The sequence below is a fragment of the Cotesia typhae genome, unplaced genomic scaffold, assembly GCF_013202065.1.
Source record: "Cotesia typhae breed Kobodo isofemale line unplaced genomic scaffold, CoteBio_Ctyphae scaffold_13, whole genome shotgun sequence".
Lineage (NCBI taxonomy): Eukaryota > Metazoa > Arthropoda > Insecta > Hymenoptera > Braconidae > Cotesia > Cotesia typhae.
The window spans coordinates 12,631,253-12,641,911 of NW_027423774.1; the positions used below are offsets into that span (position 1 = coordinate 12,631,253).

At 28.7% G+C, this 10,659-nt stretch overlaps 1 protein-coding gene across 2 annotated transcripts; it reads left to right on the forward strand.

Moving 5' to 3' along the window:
* Positions 1-2,965: 2,965 nt before the first annotated feature.
* On the forward strand, positions 2,966-9,731 carry LOC141535061 (uncharacterized). Of its 2 annotated transcripts, XM_074254832.1 has the most exons (6): positions 2,971-3,060; positions 6,145-6,181; positions 6,975-7,159; positions 7,505-7,698; positions 8,538-8,700; positions 8,791-9,731. In XM_074254832.1, the coding sequence occupies exons 3-6, from the start codon at positions 6,994-6,996 to the stop codon at positions 9,714-9,716; spliced, it is 1,449 nt and encodes a 482-aa protein (XP_074110933.1). In that variant the 5' UTR covers positions 2,971-3,060; positions 6,145-6,181; positions 6,975-6,993; the 3' UTR covers positions 9,717-9,731. The 2 variants fall into 2 exon arrangements, with proteins under 2 accessions (XP_074110931.1, XP_074110933.1); XM_074254830.1 differs by lacking the exon at positions 6,145-6,181 and having other exon boundaries at positions 2,966-3,060.
* Positions 9,732-10,659: the final 928 nt, after the last annotated feature.

Consider the following 10,659-nt stretch of genomic DNA (forward strand, 5'->3'; position numbering starts at 1 on the left):
TATTTTTATCACTTGTTTTGTTTATCAGACCATCGATACATTGTTGTATCTTTCAGATATGGATTAATGCATTTTGTTTAGAATGTCTCCGGACCATGACACAAGCATACAGATCATAGCTGAAGGGTTTTTATTTATTATTTTTATTTATAATTGACAAATGATAGCAAAATTAATAGACATCCAGAAACTTTGATTACGAAGTAAAGCTTTACAAAAAAACAAGTTTTGTTTTAAATTTTTATAGAAAAAAAAGAGAGACCCTTTATAATTACCAAGTTTTTATTTTTATTTATACTATTAAACCAGGACTGATGTAACATTATTTAATGTTGCTAATATAAAATCAAGTTTTTTAAATTATAAACTAAATTCTTTTATTTTATTGGAAAATATCTATTCTTTGGAAACTTAATAGAGTTATATTAATTAACCTCAAGGCCGCCTTAGGTATAGCTTATTTAATTAAACTTTTTAGACAGAAGTCCTTAATCACTATAAATTTATATCAGTTAGCTCATTAGTGTTACTCATAAAATTAGTTTTACCAATACGATCACATGACTAATAATTCTGATTTTATAAATCTAATAATAACTAATTATTTAACTTAAAATAAACGTTGAGATCACAAGAATATTAATAAAAAAATGATGTGACTATGTTTTAAACAACTGTAACAATGAAAATTATTTTTAAATCAAAATAAAATAATTGTAATGCAAGTTTTTTTTTTTTTTAAAGTTTTAGAAACATTTACCTTGCAATAAGTAACGTCACAGTAATTAGAAAACGATAATTAAAGTTTTTGTATATTTAAAAACTTTTTAAAATAAGTTTCAATTAGAGAAAATTAAATATGAGTTCGTTAAATAATTATTATTCATAATTTATAATTTATAGATCTAATTTTTTACCCCAAATTGGCGTAACGTTCCAAAATATCTAATACTGAAGGCCGATTTTGGCAATCATAAGAAAAACTTTCGGAAAGTACAGATCTCAAATATAGTGGAATACAGGTCAAATCAGGTATTTTTTCTGCCGTAATATCATTTTTAATCCATCTTCGCTGTTTATATCACCCCAAATAGTTTTTTCTGAGTATAATTCCACTAGGGTGCAACCTAAAGCCCAAACATCAGAATAAACATTCGCTTCTGAATTTTGTAATAATAATTCAGGAGCCATGTATAATGGAGTTCCTCGAACAAATCTGGTACGGCCAATAGTGCTTTTCAACGAGAAAGTCATTTTCTTAAATTTGCTCAACCCCAGGTCACAAATTTTTACAAATCTACTGGTATCAACAAGGATATTAGATGGTTTGATATCCCCATGAGTAATAGGGTTCTCTTTGGAATGTACCCTGTGGAAAAAGCCTGATAGAAAATATTAAGTTCCCATAAGAATCCTGATACGTCTATGTGGACCAAAAAATGCTCCGATATAAATGCTATCATAACTTATCCGTTGTTACCAAAAATTAAAATCTATCCGTGTTTTCCTTATCGTAATTCATAGGATTGTATCATTGTTTTCAATTGATTGGACTTTACTCGGATAATCGGTTAGAGTATTCATAGGGTTAAATACATCCCGATCGAAACAGTAATTTCATAAGCATATACAGTTGCTCGAAGCTATACTTTTTCGTCTGCAAATGCATTTAGGTCGTACAAGCTATATATGCATCGGATTTTCCAACTTATAGTTGAATTAGTATTACACAGGATGGTCTGCTCAATTTTTCTATCAGAAATTAACAGTAATTGCTCATTTAATTTTTCTCATCTCTATCGTTAATAATAATATATTTACAATACAGAAATGAGATTATGTTATATTTATTCATGAGGAAATGTTGTTTCAAAAACACATTAAATTCCAATAACTGAAACTGACATTCCATTAAATTAACCGTAATTGAAACTATAAGCAATTGCAGTTTTTTTTTTTGTATGAATTTTATAGGATATCACAACAATATTTCTTTGATTTTCTATATGTTATACACCTATATAAATCTTCCCATAATGAGAAACAATGAGAAACAATTTTTATCAGAAATTTTTTTTTGAGTACCGATTGAGTCAGATATTCATTACAAAATACAATTCATTTATTTATTTCAGTTTTTTAAGTTTAAACAAATTTAATTTCAGTTTCACCTGTAAAATCCAAAATGTCTCATTTGCAGTTACTGATTTTTATGATTAAAAGGATCGTATACGAATTTACTGTTTTAACCGTACAATCAAATAAATCTCATTAAAAAAAAATTATTAACAATCTTTATGATATTAATTATTTTTTTGATAGATATTTTAGACACAAAAAGTAATTAGATATACTCTGAAATTGCTTTACAAAATAAAAAATAATCGTTACTTCAAAGTACCTATAAGCTAAAAGAAATTACGTGTTTAATTTTATAATTTGAAATAAGAAGAATGACTGACAACATTTGGATTACTTAAGAGAAAATAATATTTAATTTCTCATTTTCTTTATTAAGTATGAATTTATGTAATTGTAGTAGTTTTTAAAATTATACAACTTTAATAAAATGTTTATTTCTTACAAACAAAATAAACACCACAATCTTGAGTATTTTTAATAATAAAGAAGAGTAAGAGTTGTCTTTCTCACTTACCTAGTAAAATAAAGGGGTACGAGATGGAGAAAAAGCTTCCACTGAAAAGTAGGGGAAGTCGAATCTGAAGTTTTTGAAAGTATAAGAGTTCTATCGTAGACAGTCGAGTCGCGTTATAAGATCGCTCATTACAAGTCCGTAGATAGAAGTTTCCCATACTCCCTCCACACGTCTCTATACTCTTCATTGGCCAAGAGATCGAACTCTTAACGAGAATCGGCTGTACATAACTAAAGCCCGCCAAAGTGTGTAGAAGCCGGTAGTCACGTTGGCTGTCGTTTCAGTTGTTTTTAGCCGTTCACAGTGAATTAACTGCGGTGTTAAATTGACAAAAAAAATTATTTAAATAATTAAAATTTAATATTTAATATAATTTCAAGTAATCCATTGACACCAACATACACGTAAGTACTGAATATTTTTATTAAGTTTTGGAAGAATAATTATTTTTTGATATTTAAAAACTTCTTCATTAGTGTTTAATTTTGTAAGTATTTTACGACATGAGACTCTGCAGTAATTATTTTGAACAATGAAAATAAGTTTTAATTTTTATGTGTTGTAAAAATTACCGAATAACTGTTTCAATGTGCGTGAATATTTAACAGAGTTTTTGTTTCATTTGCTTATGATTAACGTAATAATAACATTACTTAATAGTATTGCAATTTTAAAATAAAGTTTGTTAATGTAGTGATATATTAATTCGAACAAGTGCTGTGCATAATATGATTGTATTAGTGTTTTCAGTTTAACAGGTAGAATATAGTAGGTACTATTGAAAAGTCAGCAATTGTATGTTAGAATTGTCTTATTAAACGATCGATAACCATGAGATTTTAAAAGATTTTATGTGGATTTCCAGCTTAACTATTAATATCTATTGCGTTACATGAAAAAAGTTTTGTTTTTTATTTCTAAATTCTAGTATTGCATTGTTTGCTGATTGACAACTTTTCAATTATTGCTTGACATTATGAGTGTTTTAAAACAGTAGACAGTACAGTGTTTATTTTTTTTAATTACAATAAAATTTTTACTTTTAACTTGCTTTGTAAAAAATTACCAAGTAATTTTTGAAATCTGTTTCAATATTTGAGAGATTATTTGAATTATTTATTTGATTAAATATTGAAATCAGAATTTAATTATTTATTAAAGTGTTATTATAAGATTTTATAAAAAAAATTATAATCGTCATAATAAATTTGTTCGAACAAGTGCCGTAATTGATATGATTGGATCAGAATTTCCAGTTTAACAGGTAGAATCTAGTAGATACTATTGAAAAGTCAGCAATTGTACCCTTGTGGAAATAATTCTCTGAAAAAACTCTTGAAAAGTCTTTATAACTCTGAATAAGACTTTTCGAAAGTCTTCACATCCCTAACTAAGTAAAGGAAAGACTTAATAAGTCTTCAAAACTCTGCAATACTCTTCAAAAGTCAAATTTTCCCTGCAATTTCGGAATTTCTCAAAGAGTTATTAAGACTTGATAAGACTTGTTCAGTTTTACAGGAAAAGAAGAAAATATTTCTTTTCAAAAAAATTACTTATCAGAATTAAATAAAACTATAAAAAAGAATTAATGCATGTTTTAAAAAATTTTTTTAAATAATATTTTCATCACGAAAATACTTTGATGGGCATCGAATCACTCATAGTTGAGCAAGTCAAAACATCAACAGCAAATGAAGTGCACTTGATGTTGGAAACAGATACTACTCAAAGAGTACATCCAATCGGTATTTAATTTGGACTATCAAATATTAAAGTCAACTTTCTAGGTAGGAAAGAATTTTCTATCCACACGCTATCTGCTGGAATTAATTGATACCTAACATATTTTAGTTTACGAATTTACAGTTAGAATCTTTGAGTGTTCTTAGTTTCTAATAGGTGGCATGTGGTTAGAAAATTCTTTCCTACCTAGAAAGTTGACTTTAATATTTGATAGTCCAAATTAAATACCGATTGGATTTACTCTTTGAGTAATATCTATTTCCAACAGCAAGTGCACTTCATTTGCTGTTGATGTTTTGACTTGCTCAACTATGAGTGATTCGATGCCCATCAAAGTATTTTCGTGATGAAAATATTATTTAAAAAAAATTTTTTTAAAACATGCATTAATTCTTTTTTATAGTTTTATTTAATTCTGATAAGTAATTTTTTTGAAAAGAAATATTTTCTTCTTTTCCTGTAAAACTGAACAAGTCTTATCAAGTCTTAATAACTCTTTGAGAAATTCCGAAATTGCAGGGAAAATTTGACTTTTGAAGAGTATTGCAGAGTTTTGAAGACTTATTAAGTCTTTCCTTCACTTAGTTAGGGATGTGAAGAATTTCGAAAAGTCTTATTCAGAGTTATAAAGACTTGTCAAGAGTTTTTTCAGAGAATTATTTCCACAAGGGTATGTTAGAATTTTCTTATTAAACGATCGATAACCATGAGGTTTTAAAAGATTTTATGTGGATTTCCAGCTTAACTATTAATATCTAATGCGTTAAATTAAAAAAGTTTTGTTTTTTATTTCTAAATTCTAGTATTGCATTGTTTGCTGATTGAAAACTTTTCAATTATCGCTTGACATTATGAGTGTTTTAAAACAGTAGACAGTACAGTGTTTACTTTTTTTAAATGCAATAAAATTTTTAATTTTAACTTGCATTGTAAAAAATTACTTCGTAATTTTTTAAATATATTTCAATATTTGAGATATTATTTGAATTTGTTAATTTAATTAAATATTGAACTAAAAGTTTATTTATTTATTAAAGAGTTATTATGAGATTTTATAAAAAAAATTATAACCGTCATAATAAATTTGTTCGAACAAGTGCCGTAATTGATATGATTGGATTGATATTTCCGGTTTAACAAGGTAGAATCTAGTAGGTACTATTGAAAAGTCAGCAATCATTATAATTATCATATATTTATAGCAGCCCGGGAAAAAATGATCAGACCTGATCAGACATGAACAGGCATGAGTCTTCAGCCCTGATCAGACATGAAAAATGACCATGCCTGATCAGGCATGAATTGACCTGATCAGGCCTGATCAGACATGGTCAGGTCTGAAAACCCATTACTATTTTTAATTAATTATTTTGCTTAATTTTATGGTTGTAGTACTTGATAGAGTCGTACGCAATTCTCTATAATAAAATAAAATAAAAAAAAAAATAATTACATATTATTGTAAGGATGTAACACCAGCGGTCAACCATCCAACTACCAACCATGCTCAATGCTGTTTAACTCTGGTGTTATCCGTTTGCCTTGAATTTCCCGCCTGCTGTGCTGCTATATTAGATGTAACAATTCTATGAAGTACATAGAGTATCGAATAAGTTTATGATAAATATAATGTTAAAATTGGTTTTATAATATATTTTGATAGTCCTAATTTATTTATGTAACCGAATCTCATTATAATATCACATTTATTTAAATAATATAATAAGTAATGATTTTCATATTAGGCAGGAGCAGAGCAGACCATAACATCCCATAGAAAATGTAATAAATTTTTTTATTTCAAAATTATTTAAATAAACGTAATGTTAAAAATAATTTTGCACTTTTTGTGATGACCAAAAATTTTTTTCGTCAAAGAAAAATTTTTATCATATCTCTGACTATAGTCAGAGAGGAACAGTCATAAACAGGCATGGTCAGACATGAATAGACATGAACAGGTATGAACAGGCCTGAGCGTATTTAACACTTCAGACATGAACAGGCATGGACAGGTCTGATCAGGCATGGAGAGGTCTGATCAGGCATGGACAGGCCTGAACGTATTTAACACTTTAGACATGAACAGACATGAGCAGGCATGGATAGGTCTGGTCAGGCATGGACAGGCCTGATCAGGCCTGAGCGTATTTAGTACTCCAGATATGAGCAGGCATGAACAGAACTGATCAGGCATGATCATGTATAACTTCAGGCCTGGTCATACATGAACAGGCATGATCAGGTCTAATTTCAGGCCTGATCATACATGAACAGGCATGGTCAGGTCTGATCATTTTTTCCCGGGAGGTCAAAAAATGACTTTAGGAACTTTCAATTGTTTTTATTAATAAAAGTAGGCTTACGAAGCCGGATTTTTTGTTCAGAGACGTAAAAATATTTAAAAGACGTGACATACACTGTTAACAAAACTAGTATCTACTTACTTTACATATTTGTTTGATGTTGGATTAAAATAAATTTGTTAAATATAGATATTCAATTTAGTATGCATGCTCTGATTTTAGAAAAGTATGTACTATGTACTTAACTGAATCTATTTATTATATTCTAGTGACCTACGGATAATCACCATGTTTGCTTACATCAAGTTAGTAGATGAAGACAAATATGATACTATACCATTTACATGGGTAAAAAATTATGATCAAGTAAAGCTACCTGTAAATAGAAACAAACAACACTATATCTTATATGAAAATCAACCACCAAAAAAAGCTTTGCTGCTATTTGTTGAAGGTACGTATTCTATTGAATTTAATGTGTCCCTTTTAAACTCTTAAGAAAATGTATTGAACACTTTAAAATTACAAACAAAATTTGTCCTAATTTTAATATAAATGAAACCAAATGATTTTAATAACTGTATAAATGTAAAGTTTCAATGGTTTTTTTTTTTCAAACTTAGTTAATTTGTCTGTACGAATGCATAACAGTATTTTACACTATTATCCACTCAAAGAAATTAAAATATTTTATAATGTGGTTCTTATTACCACTGTTATCTTTATAATTTGGCATAATGTATTATATTTTCTATCGTGTAATGTGATGGATGTGCTTATAATATTTATTATTTTTCAGATACAATTGATGTACTCGAAAAACAAATAAAATCAAAAAGAATCACAGTTCCACCTCCTCAAAATCAAGAAACAGCCACTGAATTAAGTGACACTGAAATTGATGAAAGCAGTGCGAAAAATAAAACAACTTCAAATGTTGACATAAATCCTGTTGTCAACCAACAATTAGAACAGTTGAAGGCTAAATTGGCGGTAAGTTTTTTTAAGGCATTATTATTTTAAATTAATTCTTAGATTTTCATAAATCTTTAATGAAAATTATTAAATAAACCTAGCTATTGGAATTGTCTATCATAAAAAAACTGTCATTTAAATTGGAACTATAAAACTATAAATTTTAATCATGCACTACATTAGCGTGCTTCAATCCCCAATAACAAGGAATCAATAATCAGTTTCCGATAATATCAACACTAAAAAACTTGTCACATTGTAGATTTGAAATTCAAATCTTTCAATTGAAAAAATTTTTCTATTCATTACTATAGTATTAAAAAAAAAAAAATTAGTCATATCTTAGCATTGAAATCTAATGTTATTTTTGGAATTAAAAGTAAAGTATTTGATAAAATAACTCTTACGAACTTGTTCTTATTTCTTCTTTTCTTTCATTTCATTTTTAGGTGTCTTTTACGCGGTTTTCAATTTTTATTTTTTACAAAATAGATTAGTAAAAGAGATCAGTTATTGAAATTATTTTTTTATACTTGTTTTTCGTTTATTATGTATGTATCATCATTAGTTATAATTAGTCTTGGACTATTATATTTTGAGAAAATAATATATTATTATTATATTGGTAATATGCTCATAAATTGATACTTTGAACTACAGTTTAGCGATTCAATTTATTTCAATAGTATCGTATGAATCAGTAAAATTAAAAAATGTATTTTTTAATTTTTTAACTTCTGAATTAACCCATCGCCGATAGTAAAGCTACTTTTGAAAATTACCGTTTTCTTACTATCTCTAATTTTTTAAGCATAATTATTCAAGATTTCACATTTAATCAATCTTTATAAATGCAGTTCGATTCTTCATTATCGATAGAGATGAAACAGCAAAAGAGCCGACGGATAAATAAACAATATTTATTTAAAGATTATAATCCTTATCAAGTTAGTAGAGCAACTCGATCTCGACATAAAAATAAAATAAAACAGCTGTATGAAAAAAATTTATTCTCAGGAGGTAACGTATACATGCATTCTGGAAAAAAAAATCTATATTCATTATTTTTTTGAAATGGCAAAACCTAAGTTCTCTTTGATCAATTTATAGAAAACAGTCCTCAAAACATATTTGATGCTAATAATACAGATTTTCCAATAACTGAGCCATTAGTTTCTAATACGACAAAATTGCTTCAGTCATCCATTAGCTCTACTTCTGTAGTGTCATTAGAACAACACCAACACCCTATGGAAGAAAATTCCACCATGGACTTCAGTACTAGCTTAGTAGACTCGCATTGTATTTCTAAGGAAACTCAGATAGATTGTTCGGATCCTCATCAACAACAATCTACTCACAATCAATGTGACGTATCATCAAGATATTTAGAAAACGGCAATACTTTAGATGATAAACTAAGTTTCGAAAGTAACTTCTCAAATGATAAGCCGTATTCTGATAGCGACAGCGACTCAGATAATGAAGAAACTTCTGATAGTGAAAGTGAAGTAGATTCAGAGCAAGATTCAGAATATGAGCAAACTACCGAGTCGGATTCGGACAATTCATCGACCGATGACTCATTTCGTTTTAACTGTGATAAAATGAATGGTTCTACAATCATGTTTCCACAGTCAAGTAGTACTGTCTCAGATGTATTGCTAATGGTTACGGCATTTTCAGTATCTAAACATTTGACAAGAAATGACCAAGATGACTTAATTAATTTAATAAAAGTTTTAGCTGGTCCAGCATTTGAATCTTGGAATGCTTCCCATTATTCACGATCGAAAGCATATAATCCTCCAAGAAAGAAAATTCAATCAAATTTTTATTGCCAGACAGAAAAATGTCAACGCATTTTACATACAAGGAAATTATCGGATAAGGACAAAAAAATAAAAGTTCAATGTTCTGACTGTAAAGCAAAGTATAAACTATCATCGGCGAGTAAAAATCAATTTATCATTATTGATTTGAAATATCAATTGAAATTATTATTCAGAGATACGGAAGTAAAAATGATTTATTAAATACAATGGAAAAATTGAGATAACCGCGAAATGATGGAGTTATAAATGATATATATGACAGCCAACTGTATAAAGCTGTACAAAAACTTTCACCAGGCGCATTGACTTACAACGTCAACACAGATGGCGCACCACTTACAAAAAGCTCCAAACGAAGTATGTGGCCAATACAACTTCATATAAATGAATTATCACCAACATTGCGGTTTCGTAACGTTCTTCTTGGTGGTTTATACATTACATCGGCTGAGCCATCTCCCGAATTTATGCAAACTTACATGTCAAAATTTCTTGAAAAAGCAAATAATATAATGGAAGCTGGTATAAATATAACTGATAATGAGGATCGAATAAGAAATTAAAAATTTTTCTGTCTTTTATTATGCGTAGATTCGGTTGCTAGACCACTTATCCAAAACCGTTTCCAGTTCAACGGATATTTAGGTTGTAGTTGGTGTTATGCGACTGGAGTTTACGATAGTTCTGCTATGAGATACCCTATCACTCAACAAGTTCCATTATTGCGAACAAATCAAAGTCATATTAAAGATGTAGAACAAGTGGAAAAATTGGGAAAGTTAATAAACGGCGTCAAAGGAATTGTGCAATGCTAGAATTGAAACATTTCGACTGCGTGTGGGGTTTTCCTTTAGATTACATGCACGGCATTTTATTAGGTGTATCCCGACATTTATGGGCATTGTGGACTAAACCAGGAACTCCATATTATTTAAATCCTCAACAACGAAAAAAGATCATGGCTCGTCAATTACACATTAAAAGACCTCAAGAAATTCATAGACTTGTGAGAACAGTAGATCAAACAGCAAAATGGAAAGCTTCAGAATGGGAATCGTGGCTATTATTTGATAGTGTACCGTGTCTAGCGGGTATTCTCGATGAAAAATGTTTTCAGTCGTACCTCCTATTAGTTTCAAGTATA